The sequence below is a fragment of the Cherax quadricarinatus genome, chromosome 87 (assembly GCF_038502225.1).
Source record: "Cherax quadricarinatus isolate ZL_2023a chromosome 87, ASM3850222v1, whole genome shotgun sequence".
Classification (NCBI taxonomy): Eukaryota; Metazoa; Arthropoda; class Malacostraca; order Decapoda; family Parastacidae; genus Cherax; species Cherax quadricarinatus.
In genome coordinates this window covers 209,240-233,278 of record NC_091378.1, presented here as the reverse complement: position 1 = coordinate 233,278, position 24,039 = coordinate 209,240, and the positions used below count along the sequence as shown (strand labels likewise).

The 24,039-nt window shown below is 39.1% G+C and overlaps 1 protein-coding gene across 2 annotated transcripts; it reads right to left on the bottom strand.

Moving 5' to 3' along the window:
• Positions 1–308: 308 nt before the first annotated feature.
• LOC128703803 (distal membrane-arm assembly complex protein 2) lies at positions 309–24,039 on the bottom strand. 2 transcript variants are annotated; one of them, XM_053798644.2, is made up of 6 exons: positions 23,664–24,024; positions 20,898–21,097; positions 19,502–19,679; positions 9,894–10,114; positions 7,554–7,719; positions 309–2,871 (listed from the first exon to the last, which is right to left on the bottom strand). In XM_053798644.2, exons 2-6 carry the CDS (start codon positions 21,070–21,072, stop codon positions 2,730–2,732), a joined length of 882 nt encoding a protein of 293 aa, XP_053654619.1. In that variant the 5' UTR covers positions 21,073–21,097; positions 23,664–24,024; the 3' UTR covers positions 309–2,729. The 2 variants fall into 2 exon arrangements, with proteins under 2 accessions (XP_053654619.1, XP_053654621.1); XM_053798646.2 differs by lacking the exon at positions 309–2,871 and adding an exon at positions 7,020–7,440 and having other exon boundaries at positions 23,664–24,039.

Sequence of the window (24,039 nt, the reverse complement as noted above, 5' to 3'; positions counted from 1 at the left end):
ATTTTTGGTCAATTTCAGTGTACTAGTCAACAAAAATCATATCTATTTCGCTATAACTCCATTTTTTCTATCGAATGAGTACAAGAAACCACCAACTTACCAATTTCAACTATCCAATAAAATGGACAGAAATTGGCAATTTTGCCAATTTCACACAAATTTCAGATGCCAATTTCCAAATAGGGTCCAGAAAAAGCAAGATTGACATTTCTGGCACTAAAATCACATTTCCTCTGTTTATTAGTCACGTCCCCAGGCCCCTCTTACATCTCTTTTGCTTTCCACTTTGAATTTTTATTCTAAAAAAATAGAAGATTTACTGTTATGCAGACTACTGCATTAGTGTAGAAATGGTGTAGAAATGGTATAAATAATATCAGTGCACTTGTGAAAGAATATCAGATTCACCAGTTGATGTGTACTGGACGCTTGGCATGATTTGTTTACTTTTGAAATTTGGTAAAAATCGAACATTTCTGCTACTTTGAGCTCAATTTCAAGGCACTTTTCAATATGAAACCAATCAAAATCATCTCAATTTCTGTAATATGTCTTCCATTCTATAAAATGAGACCAGGAAAACTAGAATACAACCATAAATACCATACAAAAATACACTGCAAAGTCCCTGTTTAAAATCAAAAACACAGTTGGAGTTTTTTTTTTTCCTCATTATGCACTGTGTGCTGCAGGATTTTTTTTTTATACTGCTAACACTGGCCACATAGACCCATTCTTTCATATGTAGGCCTAACAGCTTTCTCTCACCAGATTTGAAGGCGCTAGAATTTAGGCATTCTAGTACGTCAATAACCTTGGTGCGTAAGCCGTACTAGTACGTCAGAAACCCTGAAAGGGTTAATAAGCATACTTATTTTCTTTCAATAAATAAACTTCAAACTGTTCTGTTATTACCCTGTTTTTTTTTTTCTTTACACACACATTTATTTTTAACACACCAGCTATCTCCCACTGAGGTAGGGTATAAAATAAATGAAATAAATGTCACTGAATTCTTTAGCTCATACATTCTGAAGATCATGTTTTCTTAACAAATTTAATAGTAGCAAAAATTCATTTTTTGCGACTTAAATTAACATTTAACAGTTCTCTTACTAATATAATACAGTACAGTACTACATTCTTAAAAACAAAAAAAGCAATCTCTTACTTTTTAAATGAGATGGAAAACATAACTCCAATTATTTGTTAAGGAGGGCCCTGCTTTACAGCATTCTGCTAATACAGACATTTCAAATTACAGCCTCTCCTCACTGAATGATGGAGTTCCGTTCCTAAGACCACGTCGGTAAACGAATTCGTCGCTAAGTGAGGAGAATAATATACATGTAATGGTAGTGGGTTTGTGCCAACCATCTCTGATATTGTTTTAACCCTTTGACTGTTTTGGTCGTATATACATGTGTATTCGTCTTACGAGCCAATGTTTTTGAAGTATTAAAACACCAAAATTCTAGTCGCTTCAAATTGAGCAGGAGAAAGCTGGTAGACCCACATGTGAGAGAATGAGTCTCCATGGTCAGTGTGCACAGTGGTGCATTGTGGGAATGCCATTTCAATAGTCCTTGTTCAGCATGCCTAGCGGGAAATATCTGACTCCCCGGCGAAATTGGCTCTCCTCTCTTCCCACGTGATAGATCTAACACAGATGGAGATGTAAGCGAAGATGAATTTCATGGTTTTGAGGAGTTTGTGACCATAAGCAATGCCCAGGATACCAGAAGAAAGAAAGAAAAAAAAGAAAGAGAGAGAAAGAAAGGTAGGTAGGTAGGAAGGACGGTGGGGAAGAAGGCATAGGGCCCCATGGGTGTTGACAGGCAGTAAGGGTAGTGAGAGATGGTATAATATGTCATTTTGACAGCAGCCACACCCTGACTCAGCACATTTAGAAGTCTACACTAACACACACAACACCAAGCTTCCAGAAGCTAATAACAGTTCTATGAAAGAGCCCGATGACTATATATGTGTATATATATTTTTTTTTCCTTCAACAAACGGGCCGTATCCCACCAAGTCAGGGTGGCCCAAAAAGAATAGTTTAGTTACAGATACAGTGGTACCTTGGGATACAAATTTTTTTCATTCCAGAAGGCTGTGCAAGTGCCGATACCAAACGAATTTGTTCCCATAAGGAATAATGTAAATCAGATTAATTCATTTCAAACCCCCAAAAATACACTTACAAAAGCACTTACATAAATACACTTACATAACTGTTCGAGTTTTGAGCTGTTCGTATCCCGAGGTACCACTGTACAGTGGACCCCCGGTTAACGATATTTTTTCACTCCAGAAGTATGTTCAGGTGCCAGTACTGACCGAATTTGTTCCCATAAGGAATATTGTGAAGTAGATTAGTCCATTTCAGACCCCCAAACATACACGTACAAACGCACTTACATAATTGGTCGCATTCGGAGGTGATCGTTATGCGGGGGTCCACTGTACTTTAGAAGGAAGGAGTACCTTGGAAACCTAAATAAACCTAAATAATTCCTAGTTCACAATTCAACTGTGTCCATGCAATTCTGGATACACAGCTAGAGAATGAGTGATGGCACATGAGTTTTCCTCTTTGGATCACCCTCTCTTTTGAGGGAAATGGATTGTGTGTTAAAGTACTTTTAATGGAAAAGATTGTTTAAATTATATCATAAAAACTACTTCTATTTATAGTTTATAATGCTTAAAGAACAATACTGTAGTCACACATGATGTAGTAACTTCGGATCCATATACTGAATCCCTTCAATGTGAAGATCAGGCAGGATATCTTCAAGGAGTAAGCAGAGCAACTTAATATTTGTCACATCATCTAATCCATTAAGATACAGATGCTTAAGCTTTCTGAAAAATAAGAATATATTACAGATTAATTTATATGCGTTTATTTCTTTTAGCACACATGGCGTCTCCCACTGTGGCAGTGACCCGAAAAAGAAGAAACACTTTCACCATCACTCACTCTACCACTGTCTTGCCAGAGGCATATTGATACTACAGTTCAGATGCCCCTCCTTTAGAGAGCAGGCATTGTACATCCCACCTCCAGAACTCGAGTCTGGCTAGCTGGTTTCTCTGAATCCCTTCCTAAATGTTGCTTTGCTCACACTCCAACAGTGTACAGCACTCCCTCCTATCTAACATGCTCACACATGCCTGCTGAATGTCCAAGCCCCTCATATACAAAACCTTTACCCCCTCCCTCCAACCGTTCCTAGGGTGACGCCTACCCCACCTTCCCTCCACTATAGATTGATACATTCTCCAAGTTATCCCATTTTGCTCCAACCTCTCTAAATGTCTAAACTACATCAACAACTCCTACTCAGCCCTCTGGATAATACTTTTAGTAACCCTGCACCTTCCTCTAATCTCCAAACTGCAAATTCTCTGCATAATATTTACACTACACATTGCCCTCAGATATATCTTCACTGCTTCCAACCTCCTCTTTGCTGCAACATTCACAACCCATGCTTCACACCCATATAAGTGTGTTGGTACTACCATACTCTCATACATTCACCTTTCTGCCTCCATGGATAATGTTCTTTGTCTCCACAGATACCTCAATGTACCACCCACCTTTTTACCCTCATCATTTCTATGGTGGCTAGTGTGTTGAAAGAACATGATTTCTATGGTTCACCTTGTATATCATAGATGCATGTTTATGCATCTACTAAATCTAACATTATCAGCTGAACAATAATTAAGCATTAAAATAATTTAAAAACTTATATTCAATTTGTCTCAATCAACATAAGTAAATTTATTAGCATCTTATAAAGCTTTAACAATTCACTTCCCTGTAGTTAGAAGTCAAGCAAGAATGTGGATGGACAAAGAAACGCTGCAACCTGGGAACTGTTAGTATATCACAGACGCAAATGGTCATTTAAATGAGTTGAAGTAGAAAGTATGTTGGTGAGCACAGATAACTTAGATGTCCTGTAGCTTGATTGCTAGTGCACTCAGCTCACACACTGAGGTCCGTGGTTTGATCCCCAGTATGGGTGGAAACATTGGGACATGTTTCCTTAGCGACATATTCATTTACCGACGACTCAGACTTACGACGGGCTCTCTGACCAGTATGCACACCTAAATAATGTATATTACAGCTGATTGCCTGTATTCTGTTTATTACAATATACAGTACACTACTGTATAAACATTTAAAAATATACTAAAAATGTTATAAATGGTGCAAAGGTGACATTAAAACAATATCAAGGATGGATGATACAAACCCACTACCATTATACAGTGGACCCCCGCCTTACGAACGCATTGCGTTACGTTAAATCCGCCATACGAAGCATTTGAATGCAAAAATTTTGCTTCGTCTCACGATAAAAAAACTCGCCTTACGTGATTCGTCCGGGATGTGTCCCACATGTGGCATCAGCGCCAGTGTTTACAAGCCAGCCAGTGCGGTTGCATCTACACATACATTCGGTATATTTCACATTATCCCAGTGTTTTTAGTGCTTGAAACTGCAAAATAAGTCACCATGGACCCCAAGAAAGCTTCTAGTGCCATCCCTGTGGTAAAAAGGGCGAGAATTAGTATGGAATTGAAAAAAGAGATTAAGGAAATGTGTGCAAAGTGGGTTGAACTGCAAACCTTCATGGATGAAAATCACCCTGACACAGCTACTGCAAGCCATGTTGGCAACCTGTACAATGACAACGTTATGGCCCATTTTAGGAAAGTCTTAAAGGAATGGGAGGTACAGAGCTCTATGGACAGATTTGTTGTGCGACAGAGGTCCAGTGACTCAAGCTTGTCCTAGTGGCATTAAAAGAAGAAGGGAAGTAACCCCAGAAAAGGACTTGCTACCTCAAGTCCTAATGGAAGGGGATTCCCCTTCTAAACAATAACTTCCACACACTCCCCTCCCCCCATCCCATCAATCATCACCAGATCTTCAATAAAGGTAAGTGTCATGTATTCTATTCTTAGTAGAGTAGTAATTGTGCATGTCTTCTTCAGTTTGTGTGCATTAAAATTAATATTTCATGTGGTAAAAAACAAAATTTTTTCATACTTTGGGGTGTCAAGAACGGATTTATTTGATTTCCATTATTTCTTATGGGGAAAATTAATTCGGCTAACGATAATTTCGGCTTACGATGAGCTCTCAGGAACGGATTAATATCGTAAGGCGGGGGTCCACTGAAGTATGCTCCTTGCTTAGTGACAAATTTGTTTACCAAAATGGTCTTAGGAACAGAACTCCATCATTAAGCGAGGAGAGGCTGTAATAAAGATGGACACCATGTGCTTCTATAGTTATACACAGTTTGGAGGGATATGTTGTGTATCTTTATACATATATGCTCTAAACTGTTGTGTTCTGAGCACCACTGCATAAACAGTGATTATGTGTGAGTGAGGTGAAAGTGTTGAATGATGATGAAAGTATTTTCTTTCTGGGGATTTTCTTTCTTTTTGGGTCACCCTGCCTCGGTGGGAGACAGCCGACTTGTTGAAAAAAAAAAAAAATCACAGTGTAAAGATACAGAATAGTCAGTGGTAGCTCGTAGCGCCAGTAATACCTATACTATCATACCACATCAAACATCTATTTTTAATCATTTTTATCTCGTTTCAACCAAAAAAAATAAAAATTCGCTTATAAATACAGAGAGGTGACTAAAATGCCGGGAGCAAGGGGCTAGTAACCTCTTCTCCTGTATATATTACTAAATGTAAAAGGAGAAACTTTCGTTTTTCCTTTTGGGCCACCCCGCCTAGGTGGGATACGGCCGGTGTGTTGAAAGAAGAAAGAAATACAGGTCTCCCTCAACATTCACGTTTTCAACTTTCACGGGCTTCACACATTCGCAAATTCCCAACTGCCAAATTCCCAGCCGCCAAATCATATTTAAGTTTCCCGCCACCTGTGAGCCCCTACTACCCTCCCTCCGACCCCCGCAACTGGCAGCCAGCCCTCCCACCACTCAGTGTGGTGAGTGTTTTGTTTGTTCATTATTTGCTATTAAACTACAGTATAAATAATGTAAACCCATTCACGACTGCATATTGGAATAGCTATTCGGACAGGTATTAGACGGTGACATCATGTGTTTACTCTTGAACACTGCAAAGAATTAAACATTTCTGCTACAGCTAATAATAATAATAGTAATAATAATAATAATAATAATAATAATAATAATAATAATAATAATAATAATAATAATAATAAATATGATATAATTGAAGAAGGAAATTGTACAAAAATACGAGGGAGTGGTTGACACATCGTCAATGTGACTTTGTTTATGCTGGAGTGAACATTAGTCTCCCTGCTCTTCCAAACATTTCACAATAATTCATTGTGTTTGGTGCTTGTAGATTGAGTGTGACTGGAGTGGTAGAGGCAGTGATTGAGGCAATGGTATTTAATAATATACATGTTAATAATAATACATGTTATTAATAATATGTACTATTATTATTTATAACATATATGTTATTAAATACATACATGTTAATAATAATACATGTTATTAATAATAACATGTACTATTATTATTTATAACATATATGTTATTAAATACTACTGCCTCAACCGCTGAATTATTGTGAAATGTTTGGAAGAGCAGGGAGACTAATGTTCACTCCAGCATAAACAAAGTCACACTGACGATGTGTCAACCACTCCCTCGTATTTTTGTACAATTTCCTTCTTCAATTATATCGTATTTATTATTATTATTATTATTATTATTATTATTATTATTATTATTATTATTATTATTATTATTATTATTATTATTACTACTGTTATTATTAGCAATAGCAGAAATGTTCGATTCTTTGCAGTGTTCAAGAGTAAACACATGATGTCACTGTCTAATACATTATTGGGTTTACATTATTTATTCTGTAGTTTAATAGCAAATAATGAACAAACAAAACACTCACCACACAGTGGTGGGAGGGCTGGCTGCCAGTTGCGGGGGCTGGAGGGAGGGTAGTAGGGACTCACAGTGGTGGAGGCAGTGGTGGAGTCTGTGGTATTTAATAACATACATGTTATTAACATACATGTCATTAAATAACATACGTTATTAAAGCATAACATGTATATATTTAGTACAATTTACGACGTTTTCATGTATTTTATGACTATTCATGGTTCAACAAGTTAAGGAAGTAGTATTGTAATATATTTCCCTACAATATATTGGGGCACCAAACATTCATGGTTTTTCAACATTCGCGAGGCTCTTGATCCCCTAACCCTCGCGAATGTTGAGGGAGACCTGTACACTGAAAACAACATACAACAGATTTTTCCTGTAATATATTTGTGAGTTGCAAATTATTTTAGTGTAAGGCTGATGAAGTCATAAGTCTGGCAGTGAGCATCTGGGGGAACTGCAGCTCTGCAGCTCCTATGGACAAGCTGCCATTGAGAATAGTTATGTACTGGAACAACAATATCCTTTCATGCACAATAGTACTATCATATCATGAGAATCACACCAGATTGAGATCTGCAACTCACCTCAGACGTCCCAAGGCAGCAATACCATATTCAGTTACTTTGACACAGTTGCTGATATCAAGGTACTCAAGAGTATTGGAATACTGGCAACAGATGCGGTCAATGCACCAGTCATCAATATTTGGGCAGCTGGCAACACTTAGCCATTTCAAGTGATTAAGATAACCTGTAAATGTTGTATCCATCAGTGAATCTTTCATTTAATACATTTTTCATCTGCAAATGCATAAATTACAACTTATGAGGAAATGACAACAGCAGGTAAAGAGCACTTTTAAGCAAATCTATACAGGAGAATGATAAAATGGATATTAATGAAATTAATTCTAATGGAGGACTATCAGACCACCATGCTACTGAACGAGTGATAGATAATGTGTTTCCTTCTCTGATCAACCCTACCCTGGTGGGAAATGACCAATATATATAAAGAAAAAAAACATGGAGGATGTAGAGAATGGCTCAAACATTAAACAATACTACTACAGTATAATGCAAAAAAGGTAACAGTTCAAAGTGTGACATTTAAAAAAAGAAAAAAAAGGAAAAGCAAACACCATCAAAAATTTTATTGTAAAATGAAGTACAGGAGGGCCCTGCTTTACAGAGGTTCATTTTACAGCATTTCACTAATACTGTACAGCGGTTTTTAATTACACGTGTACCCATTCTTCATTGGTTAAGACTTTCGGCAACAAATATATTCACCGCTCACTATAAGCTAAGTACAGAAAATTTTTAAGGAAAGCAATATGTGTACTGTATATGCATTTTTTAGGCATAGCTATATTGCTCACGCTATCAGTCTTTTATATGCATTTGAAAGTGAAAAAAAAAGAATATTTCACTTCACAGCGATTTTCACTTTACAGAAGCATCCCGGAACCTAACCTGCTATATAAGTGGGGCCTTACACAAATAACCCGCACATAGAAGAGAGGAGCTTACGACAACGTTTCGGTCCGACTTGGACCATTTACAAAGTCACACTAACCAGAAGTGGAGCAGGACGGCTATATATAGGCAGAAAGAGGTAGTGGTGGTAGTAGTAGTAGTAGTGGTAGTAGTAGTACTACCACCACTACCTCTTCCTGCCTATATATAGCCATCCTGCTCCACTTCTGGTTAGTGTGACTTGTAAATGGTCCAAGTCGGACCGAAACGTCGTCGTAAGCTCCTCTCTTCTATGTGCAGGTTATTTGTGTATCGTTCCAGTCATGGTATTGTGCCTTTTTTTGTTATTTAAGTGGGGCCTGCCTGTGTGTGAAAATGTACGTATAAGAATTTTTAGGTCAGTCTTGTTAAGGATGTAGGAGGAGAAAAAGAAATACAAAAATACAGGATTAGCACCATGAAATAAAAAAAATAGACAATTCAAGAGACTGATAAGGCCATTTATAAAATACAGCCATAACCATGAGTGGCAAAAATATGATATACAGGCATTAACAGGTGAAGAACAGAAAAAATGAACCATAGTAAAAGAAAACTGTGTATATTATATATAAAATTATTTAAAAACAATATGTAATAAATTCAATAAGAATATCATTATTATATCCATGGGGGAATCATTAAGCCCATAGTGAGACTGTTATGCTAAGGTGGAGCATGTGGAGTAAACCATTAAATTAAGATTTTTCCCGATATCAATTGGGGAAAATCATCATCTTACTTCAACAAACAGGTCATATCCCACTGAGGCAGTGTGACCCAAAAAAGAAAAACGAAAGTGTCTCATTTTAAATTAACAAGAATTAGGAAGAAAACAGAAGAAAACCCAGAGGGGTTTGCATATACTATATGCTTGTACATGCATGTGTAGTGTGACCTAAGTGTAAGTAGAAGTAGCAAGACATACCGGGAACCTTGCATGTTTATGAGACAGAAAAAAAGACACCAGCAATTCTACCATCATTTAAAACAATTGCAGGTTTCCATTTCACACTCGCATAGCAGGACAACAATACCTCCCTGGGTGGCTGCTGTCTACCAACCTACTAACTAAATATCATCTATTATTTCATGTTGGTGCTGAGTGGGCAACAAATTATATTTATAAAAAGCCCTAAATTCATAAGAGTCATTCACAGCTACACAACTAAGGTGAGAGAGAGCAGAGAGGGAGACATGGAGATGATAGAAGAACATAGGTAGAAAGAAGTAAGGTTCAAAATTGATGTAGTAACTTATTGTATATTAAGACAGTATAAAATCAACAATAAAGATGGATAAGTTAGAGGAGGGCAGACAAAGTAAGCATGTTAGGACTCATGAACTAAAGAAGCTAGCTATTCTATTACCTGGTGTCTGTTTTAAAAATCATCAAACTCTACTTACACATAGATTCGAGGCCTTCATACAAGAGGTCTATTCCAGATGCATCAATTGCTTCCACAAAAACATTTGGGGAATAATGACCAGTTAGTTCATACTCTCCATTTTCATCTTGTTGAGTCCACTCCTGTGCATCTTTAAAACGAACCTTGCCTTCTCGGTGTACTAAGAAATGGGCAGCTGCTAAGTCATAGCCAAGTGCAGCAACTCGTTTAGCTTTAAAACTGTTAAATGATTAATATTAGATGATAAGCTAAATATAAGACATAAAAATGAGTGAAAAATTTCTATAATGGAAGAAAAATAATAAAGACTGAAGGTTAAGGATGGCATAAGCCAGCAAGTAAAGAAAGAGACTATGTAGCAGGGAAATATTTATTTCTTGCATCACAGTACCTTGTCCTACATAAAGAATGAATAAGAAATATCCTGCTAAATTTTATGCATATTTATATCTAGAGATGGAGTTGTATAAGAACAGAATGCCAGGATATTGAGAAGAAGCATGGGATTGAAAGATGTTGATAACACAGTTCATTAGGGAGATTCTGAAGACAAGTTGCAAAGGTTAGTGAATGAAGTCAGGAAGGTATGTAAATGGAGAAAATTAAAAATAAACAAAATAAAAAAGTGATGAGGATAACAAAAAGTCTAAGCAATGGTAGACTGAATATCAGACTGGAGGGAGGGAGTATGCAGGAATTAGATGCATTTATGTATATGGGAGTGGACATGTCAGCAGATGGATCTACAAAAGACAAGATGAACCAGAGGAAATATGAGGGGGGGAGGGAAATGGTGAGTGGTGTGTTGAGAAATCTGTGAAAAGAAGTTTATCTATGGAGGCAATAAGTGGAATGTACCCAAGTATAGTGGTAACAACACACCTATCTGGCTTTGAGGCATGGGTTTTGAATACTGAGGTGAAGAGGAGGCTGGAAGTAGCAGAGATGCCATACTTGAGTAATGTGCAGTGTGAATATCATGCAGAGAATATGTAGCATACAAATTAAAAGGTAATATGGGGTCACTGTGGGTAAAATTGAAAGGGCTGAGGAATGATGAGGGATAGTATGATAAAAAGAGTGTATAAATATAGGGTGGATAGGAGAAGATATAAAGGTCATTTCTAGAATGGCTGGAGGAGGGAAAAGAAAAAAAAAATCTGAATTTTAGGAGCATTCCCTTGGGGTGTGAGCAAGGTAACTTTTATGAGGGGATTCAGAGAAACTGGTTAGCTAGACATAAGCCCTGGAGGTGGTAAGAGTATTGACTGCATTGCACAGAATTGTTATATCAGAACATTTCTGGCAAGATAGTGACTGAATGGTGTTGGTGGATGATGATTGATGATAATGATAATGATGAAGGAAGCACTATACCTCTAAAGGTTATACAGGTGAGGACAGGCATAATTTCATGAATCAACAACCTTCCACCAGTATGTTAGGTAAAAGGGCACAAGTGCATCAAGAAACCTCTTGCAAGGGGGAGAATACTATACCAACAACAGTAATACACGTACATGTACTGTACAGTAAAATTGTAAAAATGTTGATGAAGATAGGGAAGCTGTGATTTCGTGTATAGGGCAAGGAGGAATAACATCTTGTAGGAGTGAGGAAGAGTCAGTTGTGAGTGTGGGGGAAGTTCGTGAGGCAGTAGGTAAAATGAAAGGGGGTAAGGCAGCCGGGATTGATGGGATAAAGATAGAAATGTTAAAAGCAGGTGGGGATATAGTTTTGGAGTGGTTGGTGCAATTATTTAATAAATGTATGGAAGAGGGTAAGGTACCTAGGGATTGGCAGAGAGCATGCATAGTTCCTTTGTATAAAGGCAAAGGGGATAAAAGAGAGTGCAAAAATTATAGGGGGATAAGTCTGTTGAGTGTACCTGGTAAAGTGTATGGTAGAGTTATAATTGAAAGAATTAAGAGTAAGACGGAGAATAGGATAGCAGATGAACAAGGAGGCTTTAGGAAAGGTAGGGGGTGTGTGGACCAGGTGTTTACAGTGAAACATATAAGTGAACAGTATTTAGATAAGGCTAAAGAGGTCTTTGTGGCATTTATGGATTTGGAAAAGGCGTATGACAGGGTGGATAGGGGGGCAATGTGGCAGATGTTGCAAGTGTATGGTGTAGGAGGTAGGTTACTGAAAGCAGTAAAGAGTTTTTACGAGGATAGTGAGGCTCAAGTTAGAGTATGTAGGAAAGAGGGGAATTTTTTCCCAGTAAAAGTAGGCCTTAGACAAGGATGTGTGATGTCACCGTGGTTGTTTAATATATTTATAGATGGGGTTGTAAGAGAAGTAAATGCGAGGGTCTTGGCAAGAGGCGTGGAGTTAAAAGATAAAGAATCACACACAAAGTGGGAGTTGTCACAGCTGCTCTTTGCTGATGACACTGTGCTCTTGGGAGATTCTGAAGAGAAGTTGCAGAGATTGGTGGATGAATTTGGTAGGGTGTGCAAAAGAAGAAAATTAAAGGTGAATACAGGAAAGAGTAAGGTTATGAGGATAACAAAAAGATTAGGTGATGAAAGATTGAATATCAGATTGGAGGGAGAGAGTATGGAGGAGGTGAACGTATTCAGATATTTGGGAGTGGACGTGTCAGCGGATGGGTCTATGAAAGATGAGGTGAATCATAGAATTGATGAGGGAAAAAGAGTGAGTGGTGCACTTAGGAGTCTGTGGAGACAAAGAACTTTGTCCTTGGAGGCAAAGAGGGGAATGTATGAGAGTATAGTTTTACCAACGCTCTTATATGGGTGTGAAGCGTGGGTGATGAATGTTGCAGCGAGGAGAAGGCTGGAGGCAGTGGAGATGTCATGTCTGAGGGCAATGTGTGGTGTGAATATAATGCAGAGAATTCGTAGTTTGGAAGTTAGGAGGAGGTGCGGGATTACCAAAACTGTTGTCCAGAGGGCTGAGGAAGGGTTGTTGAGGTGGTTCGGACATGTAGAGAGAATGGAGCGAAACAGAATGACTTCAAGAGTGTATCAGTCTGTAGTGGAAGGAAGGCGGGGTAGGGGTCGGCCTAGGAAGGGTTGGAGGGAGGGGGTAAAGGAGGTTTTGTGTGCGAGGGGCTTGGACTTCCAGCAGGCATGCGTGAGCGTGTTTGATAGGAGTGAATGGAGACAAATGGTTTTTAATACTTGACGTGCTGTTGGAGTGTGAGCAAAGTAACATTTATGAAGGGATTCAGGGAAACCGGCAGGCCGGACTTGAGTCCTGGAGATGGGAAGTACAGTGCCTGCACTCTGAAGGAGGGGTGTTAATGTTGCAGTTTAAAAACTGTAGTGTAAAGCACCCTTCTGGCAAGACAGTGATGGAGTGAATGATGGTGAAAGTTTTTCTTTTTCGGGCCACCCTGCCTTGGTGGGAATCGGCCGGTGTGATAATAATAAAAAAAATAATAATGTTGCAAGAAGGAGAAGGCTGAAGGCAGTAGAGATGTCATGTCTGAGGGCAATGTGCAGTGAGAATATTATGCAGAGAATCCGTAGCTTGGAGATTAGGAGGTGTGGGGTTTCTGAAAGTATAATCTAGAGGGATGAGGAGGGGTTGTTGAGGTGGTTCGGACATTTAGAGGATGGAGCAAAAACAGAATGACCTGAAAAGCATATAAATCTGCAGTGGAAAGAAGGCAGGGTAGCAGTTGTCTTAGGAAAGGTTGGAGGGGATTAGACTTCCAGAAAGCATGTGTGAGTATGTTAGATAGGAGAGAGTAGAGGTGGGAAGTACAGTGCCTCTGCTCTGAAGGAGGGGTGGAGATAAGTTGCAGTTTTTAACTGTAGTGGAAGAACCACTCTGGCAAGACAGTGATGGAGTGAATGATAAAAGTGCTTCTTATTTTGGGCCACCCTGCCTTGGTGGGAATCGGTCAGTGTGATAATAAAAAAAAAAAAAAAAATAAAAAAAAATAAATTATAACACAGTAATGCTGAATAAATAAAATGACAATATTTATGGTAATAATTACAGTCAAAATGACACTTAGATTCTTCTTCTTCTTTCCACAAACCGGCCATATCCCACTGAGGCAGGGTGGCCCCCCCAAACAAAATGAAAGTTTCTCTTTTTAAATTTAGTAATTTATACAGGAGAAGGGGTTACTAGCCCCTTGCTCCTGGCATTTTAGTCACCTCTTACAACACGCATGGCTTACGGAGGAAGAATTCTGTTCCACTTCCCCATGGAGATAACAGGAAATAACAAGGACAAGAACTAGTAAGAAAACAGGAGAAAACCCAGAGGGTGTGATAAAAGAGAAAAAGGTAGCTTATGAGAGGTTTTTACAAAGCAGAAGTGTTATAAGAAGAGCAGAGTATATGGAGAGTAAAAGAAAGGTAAAGAGAGTGGTGAGAGAGTGCAAAAGGAGAGCAGATGATAGAGTGGGAGAGGCACTGTCAAGAAATTTTAATGAAAATAAGAAAAAATTTTGGAGTGAGTTAAACAAGTTAAGAAAGCCTAGGGAAAATATGGATTTGTCAGTTAAAAACAGAGTAGGGGAGTTAGTAGATGGGGAGATGGAGGTATTGGGAAGATGGCGAGAATATTTTGAGGAACTTTTAAATGTTAAGGAAGAAACAGAGGCAGTAATTTCATGCACTGGTCAGGGAGGTATACCATCTTTTAGGAGTGAAGAAGAGCAGAATGTAAGTGTGGGGGAGGTACGTGAGGCATTACGTAAAATGAAAGGGGGTAAAGCAGCTGGAACTGATGGGATCATGACAGAAATGTTAAAAGCAGGGGGGGATATAGTGTTGGAGTGGTTGGTACTTTTGTTTAATAAATGTATGAAAGAGGGGAAGGTACCTAGGGATTGGCAGAGAGCATGTATAGTCCCTTTATATAAAGGGAAAGGGGACAAAAGAGACTGTAAAAATTATAGAGGAATAAGCTTACTGAGTATACCAGGAAAAGTGTACGGTAGGGTTATAATTGAAAGAATTAGAGGTAAGACAGAATGTAGGATTGCGGATGAGCAAGGAGGTTTTAGAGTGGGTAGGGGATGTGTAGATCAGGTGTTTACATTGAAGCATATATGTGAACAGTATTTAGATAAAGATAGGGAAGTTTTTATTGCATTTATGGATTTAGAAAAGGCATATGATAGAGTGGATAGAGGAGCAATGTGGCAGATGTTGCAAGTATATGGAATAGGTGGTAAGTTATTAAATGCTGTAAAGAGTTTTTATGAGGATAGTGAGGCTCAGGTTAGGGTGTGTAGAAGAGAGGGAGACTACTTCCCGGTAAAAGTAGGTCTTAGACAGGGATGTGTAATGTCACCATGGTTGTTTAATATATTTATAGATGGGGTTGTAAAGGAAGTAAATGCTAGGGTGTTTGGGAGAAGGGTGGGATTAAATTATGGGGAATCAAATTCAAAATGGGAATTGACACAGTTACTTTTTGCTGATGATACTGTGCTTATGGGAGATTCTAAAGAAAAATTGCAAAGGTTAGTGGATGAGTTTGGGAATGTGTGTAAAGGTAGAAAGTTGAAAGTGAACATAGAAAAGAGTAAGGTGATGAGGGTGTCAAATGATTTAGATAAAGAAAAATTGGATATCAAATTGGGGAGGAGGAGTATGGAAGAAGTGAATGTTTTCAGATACTTGGGAGTTGACGTGTCGGCGGATGGATTTATGAAGGATGAGGTTAATCATAGAATTGATGAGGGAAAAAAGGTGAGTGGTGCGTTGAGGTATATGTGGAGTCAAAAAACGTTATCTATGGAGGCAAAGAAGGGAATGTATGAAAGTATAGTAGTACCAACACTCTTATATGGGTGTGAAGCTTGGGTGGTAAATGCAGCAGCGAGGAGACGGTTGGAGGCAGCGGAGATGTCCTGTTTAAGGGCAATGTGTGGTGTAAATATTATGCAGAAAATTCGGAGTGTGGAAATTAGGAGAAGGTGTGGAGTTAATAAAAGTATTAGTCAGAGGGCAGAAGAGGGGTTGTTGAGGTGGTTTGGTCATTTAGAGAGAATGGATCACAGTAGAATGACATGGAAAGCATATAAATCTATAGGGGAAGGAAGGCGGGGTAGGGGTCGTCCTCGAAAGGGTTGGAGAGAGGGGGTAAAGGAGGTTTTGTGGGTAAGGGGCTTGGACTTCCAGCAAGCGTGTGTGAGCGTGTTAGATAGGAGTGAATGGAGACGAATGGTACTTGGGACCTGACGATCTGTTGGAGTGTGAGCAGGGTAATATTTAGTGAAGGGATTCAGGGAAACCGGTTATTTTCATATAGTCGGACTTGAGTCCTGGAAATGGGAAGTACAATGCCTGCACTTTAAAGGAGGGGTTTGGGATATTGGCAGTTTGGAGGGATATGTTGTGTATCTTTATATGTTTATGCTTCTAGACTGTTGTATTCTGAGCACCTCTGCAAAAACAGTGATAATGTGCGAGTGTGGTGAAAGTGTTGAATGATGATGAAAGTATTTTCTTTTTGGGGATTTTCTTTCTTTTTTGGGTCACCCTGCCTCGGTGGGAGACGGCCTACTTTTTTAAAAAAAAAAAAAAAAAAAAAAAACATGTATGTGTAGTGTGACCTAAGTGTAAGTAGAAGTAGCAAGACATACCTGAAATCTTGCATGTTTATGAGACAGAGAAAAGACACCAGCAATCCTACCATCACTTAAAACAAATACAGGCTTCCGTTTTACACTCACTTGGCAGGACGGTAGTACCTCCCTGGGTGGTTGCTGTCTACCAATCTCCTACCTATAACTTAGATTCTTATAAGAGGAAAATAATACATGGGTTACATCATCTTGAAAATGTACAATGTGCAGGATTTTGTGTTTACCTCACTTGCAGTACTAGGCAATATTTTCCAGGAGATATACAATAATGAACAACTGCTATACTACTGTACTGGGAAAGTATTATTAGTTATACGAGTGTATGCATCACAATCAACTAAATTTTAACCCGTAAACGGTCCAAACGTATACATACGTTTTTTCAACATTTGAAAGTATGTAAAAAAAGTAGATCTTCTTTTTGTTTTTTTACATTTAAAAATGTGTAAAAAAAACTTAGATCTACTTTTTTTTTTTGTCATATTTGAAAATACAGTGGACCCCCGCATAGCGATATTAATCCGTGCAAGAGAGCTCATTGTTATGCGAAATTATCGTTATGCGAATGAATTTTCCCCATAAGAAATAATGGAAATCAAATTAATCCGTGCAAGACACCCCAAAGTATGAAAAAAAAACATTTTTACCACATGAAATATTAATTTTAATACACACAAACTGAAAAAGGCATGCACAATTACATGACACCTACTTTTATTGAAGATCTGGTGATGATTGATGGGATGGGAGGAGGAGAGTGTGTTAGTGTTTAGAAGGGGAATCCCCTTCCATTAAGACTTGAGGTGTCAAGTCCTTTTCTGGGGTTACTTCCCTTCTTCTTTTAATGCCACTAGGACCAGCTTCAGAGTCACTGGACTTCTGTCGCACAACATATCTGTCCATAGTGGCCTGTACCTCTCGTTCCTTTATGACTTCCCTAAAGTGTTTCACAACATTGTCAGTGTAATAGTCACCAGCACGGCTTGCAATAGCTGTGTGAGGGTGATTTTCATCCATGAAGGTTTGCACTTCAAGCAACTTTGCACAGATTTCCTTAATCTTTGTAGTAGGCAATTTCTTCAATTTCTCTCTCCCCTCCTTCGAACCAGTTTCCTCAGGTCTGGCCTCTTGCTGTTGAAGTTGATCTATCAGCTCATCAGTGGTTAGTTCTTCATTGTCCTCCTCCACCAACTCTTCCACATCATCCCCACTAACCTCCAACCCCAAGGACTTTCCCAATGCCATAATGGATTCCTCAACTGGCATAGGATTCTCAGGGTTAGCCTGAAACCCTTCAAAATCCCTTTGGTCTACACATTCTGGCCACAGTTTCTTCCAAGCAGAGTTCAAGGTCCTCTTAGTCACTCCCTCCCAAGCCGTACCTATAAGGTTTACACAATTGAGGATATTAAAGTGATCTCTCCAAAAGTCTCTTAGAGTCAGTTGAGTTTCTGAGGTCACTACAAAGCACCTTTCAAACAGAGCTTTTGTGTACAGTTTTTTGAAGTTTGCAATAACCTGCTAGTCCATGGGCTGCAGGAGAGGAGTGGTATTAGGAGGCAAAAACTTCACCTTAATGAATTTCATGTCCCCATAAAATCGCTCTGCCACGTCTGTAGGATGACCAGGGGCATTGTCTAACACCAGGAGGCACTTAAGTTCTAATTTCTTTTCAGTTAGGTAATCTTTCACATTGGGGGCAAATGCATGGTGTAACCAGTCATAGAAAAAGTCCCTAGTGACCCATGCCTTACTGTTTGCCCTCCACAGCACACAAATTTTCCTTGAGGACATTCTTTTGCCTGAACAGTCTGGGAGTTTCAGAGTGATACACTAATAAAGGCTTCACTTTGCAATCACCAGTAGCATTGGAACACATCAACAGAGTAAGCCTGTCTTTCATAGGCTTATGTCCTGGGAGTGCCTTTTCCTCCTGAGTAATGTAGGTCCTGCTTGGCATTTTCTTCCAAAACAGGCCTGTTTCATCACAATTAAACACTAGTTCAGGTTTCAGTCCTTCACTGTCTATGTACTCCTTGAATTCCTGCACATATTTTTCAGCTGCTTTGTGGTCCGAACTGGCAGCCTCACCATGCCTTATCACACTATGTATGCCACTACGCCTCTTAAATCTCTCAAACCAACCTTTGCTGGCCTTAAATTCACTCACATCATCACTAGTTGCAGGCATTTTTTTAATTAAATCCTCATGCAACTTCCTAGCCTTTTCACTTATGATCACTTGAGAGATGCTATCTCCTGCTATCTGTTTCTCATTTATCCACACCAATAACAGTCTCTCAACATCTTCCATCACTTGCGATCTCTGTTTCGAAAACACAGTTAAACCTTTGGCAAGAACAGCTTCCTTGATTGCCTTTTTGTTGCCCACAATAGTAGCGATGGTTGATTGGGGTTTACTATACAACCTGGCCAGCTCGGAGACACGCCCTCCACTTTCATACTTATCAATGATCTCTTTCTTCATCTCTATAGTAATTCTCACCCTTATTCCTGTAGGGTTGGCACTAGAAGCTTTCTTGGGGCCCATGGTCACTTATTTTGCAGATAAAATCACCAGAAACACTGTAATAATACGAAATGTTCCAATTGTATGCTTGGATGTTACCGCGGAGGCTGGCTGGTAAACAATGCCACCGGCGGAACATGTGAGGCTGGCTAAGGGCGCACATTAGACGCGTCTCGGACGAACAGCGTTGAGCGGGTTTTTTAGCGGTATGCGAGGCAAAATCTTGGCGATAAAATGTAGCGGTATGCGGATTTAACGTTATGTGATGCCAACTGTATGCGGGGGTCCACTGTATGTAAAAAAAAACATAGATGTACTTTTGTAGCACTACACACGTGAACGTAGATATGCTTGGACTGTTTACGGGTTAAAGATGTATAAAATAACTGAACTTTATACAGTATACCAGTACTAAATGGTACAGTACAAGAGAAGAGCACTATTCCTGTAATAACCCTTGCATCATTATAAATAGTCAATCTCTTACCTTTGATCCATTACACTTATTTTACGTTTAATATTTCCGTACCATCCTGCAATTGCCGATGGTCTTAGATCAATGCCTTTTTGAAGCGCATGAACTACACTGAGGCTGATGCCATGTTTTGGAGACAAATGATGAAGCATACCCTGCCACTCACTTTCAGGTACCCCTTCTCTGCAATGTAAAATAATAATATTAAATAATACATAATATATATAATATACATACTGTATATACGGCATATACGTCAAGTATATATAGCACATATGTAGCATTTTCTAAGAAAATATAAAAGAAACCACCACATTATTTCTTTTCTAAAATAGTGTATGTATGTAGCTACTGTACATATTTGCACAATGCAATAATTACCTATTGATAGTTGCAAAATTCATAAAAAAAATGATTTATCATGAAAAGAGCCATCAATTTGAGTTATAACCCACACATAGGAGAGAAAAGGAGCATTGCAGTGCTCATTTTCTCTCTTGTGTGTGGGTTATTTGTGTATTACAGTTTACTACCCACTAATCTAACCTTACTTCACCAATGGTATTTGTGCCTGGGGATCTACTACACCAAATCACCTAAAACCATTAATAACTCAACAAACTGTGTGGACCATCACCCATTCCAGTGCCAGACAACACACTCCCCCACTCTTCAAAAGCTTGAACTTACTTAATTTACAAAATATGCACTCATACTATATTTATAGGATGTTCAATTCCAATATAAACTCTTCTTTGAAACATTTTCTTAATAGGTACAACAGAACACAGTCATATCACAAGACACAAAACCCTCTCTGACATCCCCCGTATCCATCTCGATCTGTGTAAAAATTTAATGCGCATAAAAGGCCCTAAGATCCAGAAATTCCTGTTTGAAAGGTCTCCTATCTAACAATCAATTCAGAGCTACTGTTAAAAAGCACCTCATCTCCCAAAAATAATTGAAACAGCAATATGCTATGTCAAATAAAACCAGCTTCATCCAACTTTGTCCCTGTTCTTCCAGTCTTCCTTCAACTCCCATAGAAAATTGGTAACACATCCTGTCCAACTGTATTTCTATTGTAACTAAGTAACTTGATGTATTTTCACTATCTCTATTCAATCACTCCACAAAACTGAATATCACTGAATACTTTTGTAATTGACCATTGGTTCATTAGCTACCTTTCTTACTGTACATAGGATTGCAGTTAACTACAAAAGAAATCTTACTTAATAGTCTATGACTAAATCTTAAGTAACATTTAAGCATCAGGATTAGTTTGCCCAAAATGCACTGCATAATTAGTGGCTTTCTTGTGTGCCTATCAATGTTTTGTTACATGTTAATTGTATTATTTGTACTGCACAAAGAAATAAAAATTTTATTGTATTGTACTTATCTGATTGCAATCGCCAATATTTTTTTGAGTTGTCTTCCATTCTGTAATACCATGTTTTCTTGTTGTTGTTGTCATCTGTGCTTCCCTTCACCATTAGAGATGTTCCAAAATTTCTGGAGACGAGCCAGCCAGTTTTCTGGATAATTTGCACCTGCTTTAGTAGGTGTAACATCATCTACACTTGACACTATGAAAACAATCTGAAATTAAAAATAATAATAATAATTTTAAAAAGTAGATAATCATGTTATCAAGTGTATACATATGTACAATTTAAAAAAAAACACTGCATTTATGTTCAGCATTTTGGGAATTTATACTAGGACTAAACAACTTAAAGATATTACTGTATGAGGCTGAAGATCAAGAGCCCCTCACCAGTATCAAGGAACCTCCCTTGAGGGGACAAACAGAAGACCAGGAAAGACTACAAATGTATTTGAACAAGCTGCAGGATTAGCCAGACAAATGGCTCTTAGAATTTAACCTCAGCATAAGTAAAGTAATGAAAATCAGGGAAGGGTAAAGACAACCAGAAACAGAGTACGTACATGCTCAGGGAACAAGAGCTGCAAACCTCCCTGAATGAGAAGAACCTTAAGGTGAGCATAGTCCCAAGCATTTCTCCTGAAGCAAGGCTGGTAAATTTAAGGGTAGCTTCCAAGATTCTCAACAAGGAGGCATTCATGACCCTATACACAGCACATACCAGAGCCATCTTGGAATAAAGTGCTAGTATGGAACCCACATTTGATACAGCACATAAAGCAGCTGAAAAAAGTGCAAAAACTTACAGCAAAACTAGTGCCAACACTGAGGGGTATGAGCTATGTGGAGAGGCTAGAAGAGCTAAACCTACCGACCTCTGAAGACAAAAGGACCAGAAGTGACATGACTACAAGGCACAAGATAGTGAGATGTGTCCCATAGCTTGGTTGGTAGTGCACTCAGCTCACACACTGAGGTCCATGGTTCGATCCCTGGCACGGGTGGAAACATTAGAGCATCTTTCCTCAAGATACCTAATGTCCCTGTTTGCCTAGCAGTAAATAGGTACCTGGATGTTAGCCAGCTGGTGTGGGGCACATCCTGGTGACAAAATTTACCTAATTTGCCCAAAATGCTCTGCACAATAAGTGGTATGTCAATGATGTCAGCTATGGTTTGTATATGTTGTACATGTACCTGTAGAAATAAAGATCAATATTATTATTATTATTATTATTATTATTATTATTAAAGAGAGGAATACACAGGGTGGACAGTGAGGCTGCTTGAGAGGCGAGTCTCAGGTACAAAAGAGCACAGCTGGAAATTAAAAAACAAATGGGTCACAGGGATGTTAGGAAACACTTCTTTAGCCTTAGAATGGTCAAGTGGAGAGACTTAAACAGCGAAATGGTAGAGGTAGGACCCCATTGGAAGTAAGTCACTGGCTTTTTTTGGGCTATCCTGAAGGGTTAAGAGAGAGAGAGAGGTAATTTACACTATGTATGATAATTGTACTTATGTGTACCTGTGCCTAAATAAACTTACATAGTTTTACCACTTAAGTTTTAGTTTAATATGTTTATTATGCACCCCATACCCATCCCATGGGCGATAGTCAAAAGATTACAGAGGTACATAATGGGTCCAGGGACTGGGCCCCATAGTTTTGATAGCTGAGCAAGTTACAAAGGTAATGAACTCCAGGTAGATGTGGTCACAATCATGACAAGTTACAGAGGTATTTACAGATTACAGAGGTACATAATGGGTCCAGGGATTGGGTCCCAAAGTTATGATAACTGAACAAGGTACAAAGGTAATGAATCATAAGTAAATTTACTTACGTTTATACCCGCTTATACCTAGTCACAACTGTAATGAGTTATTGGTGCAAAGGAAGGTTAGGGTCGGTCGGTACTCACATAATTGTAGCTGCAGGGGCCGAGACTCGGCTCCTGGCCCCGCCTCTTCACCAAGTGCTACTAGGTCCTCTCTCTCCCTGCTCCATGAGCTTTATCATACCTTATCTTAAAGCTATGTATGGTTCCTTCTTTCACTACCTCACTTGCCAGGCTTTTCCATTTCCTGTGTGTGTGTGTATCTGTATGTGTGTGTATCTGTGTGTGTATATGTCTGTGTATATGTGTGTGTATATGTATGTGTATATGTGTGTGTGTATGTGTGTGTGTGTATATGTGTGTGTATGTATGTGTGTGTGTATATGTGTGTGTGTGTGTATGTGTGTATATATGTGTGTGTGTATGTGTGTATATATGTGTGTGTGTATGTGTGAATATGTGTGTGTGTGTGTGTGTGTGTGTGTGTGTGTGTGTGTGTGTGTGTGTGTGTGTGTGTGTGTGTGTGTGTGTGTGTGTGTGTGTGTGTGTGTGTGTGTGTGTGTGTGTGTGTGTGTACTCACCTAGTTGAGGCTGCGGGGGTCGAGTCCGAGCTGTGTGTGTCCGAGTGTGTGTGTGTCTGTGTGTGTCTGTGTGTGTGTCTGTGTGTGTGTGTGTCTGTGTGTGTGTGTCTGTGTCTGTCTGTGTGTCTGTCTGTGTGTCTGTCTGTGTGTCTGTGTCCGTCTGTGTCTGTCTGTCTTACACAGTTTTACCAAGTTCCTTGATGCCGGTGAGGGGCTGTTGATCTAATGAATTGGACTTATATTCCCCTTCTTCGGATTGAACCTGTCTCGCAGTTCACTAGGCGCTGTACAACCCCCTACAGGTTTAGCTTTCCCTATGAATGTAATAATAAGACAACTTTAAGAATAGAGCTCACGCAACCAGGAGTGAAGCCCAGAGAAGTTTCTTTCTTTGTTGGGTTTATGAGGGCCACTGACAGCATAAGCCGTATCGAGCCCGGCTTCTCGATGGTACGAGGAAAAATTGTTGCCCAAGGCTGGGCGAAACTTGAAGTTGCCAATTATATCCGGTGGACGCCCTTACCAAGCCCCAGCAGAGAGGGACGCCTACACCCCACCTGAGTTTAGTAACCGGCTTCCAACCAAAGACCGATAAAGAATTTTCCACAGAGCGGAAAAAAATGGAGCAGGCTAAAAGTAAGCCGATGAACAGGTGCCCCTCCTGTAGAGTGCCCGGCGGGCAAAATAGATGAGGACAAGCGTCCCAGAGAGAACGGTGGAAATTTGTCACTG

Coding starts and splice junctions, on each gene's coding strand:
- LOC128703803 (XM_053798644.2), bottom strand. CDS start 21,072: ATGATGTTACACCTACTAAAGCAGGTGCAAATTATCCAGAAAACTGGC. Junction 19,680..20,897: donor ATATTGGCGATTGCAATCAG/ATAAGTACAATA, acceptor TTATTATTTTAC/ATTGCAGAGAAGGGGTACCT. Junction 10,115..19,501: donor ATAAGTGTAATGGATCAAAG/GTAAGAGATTGA, acceptor ATCATTTAACAG/TTTTAAAGCTAAACGAGTTG.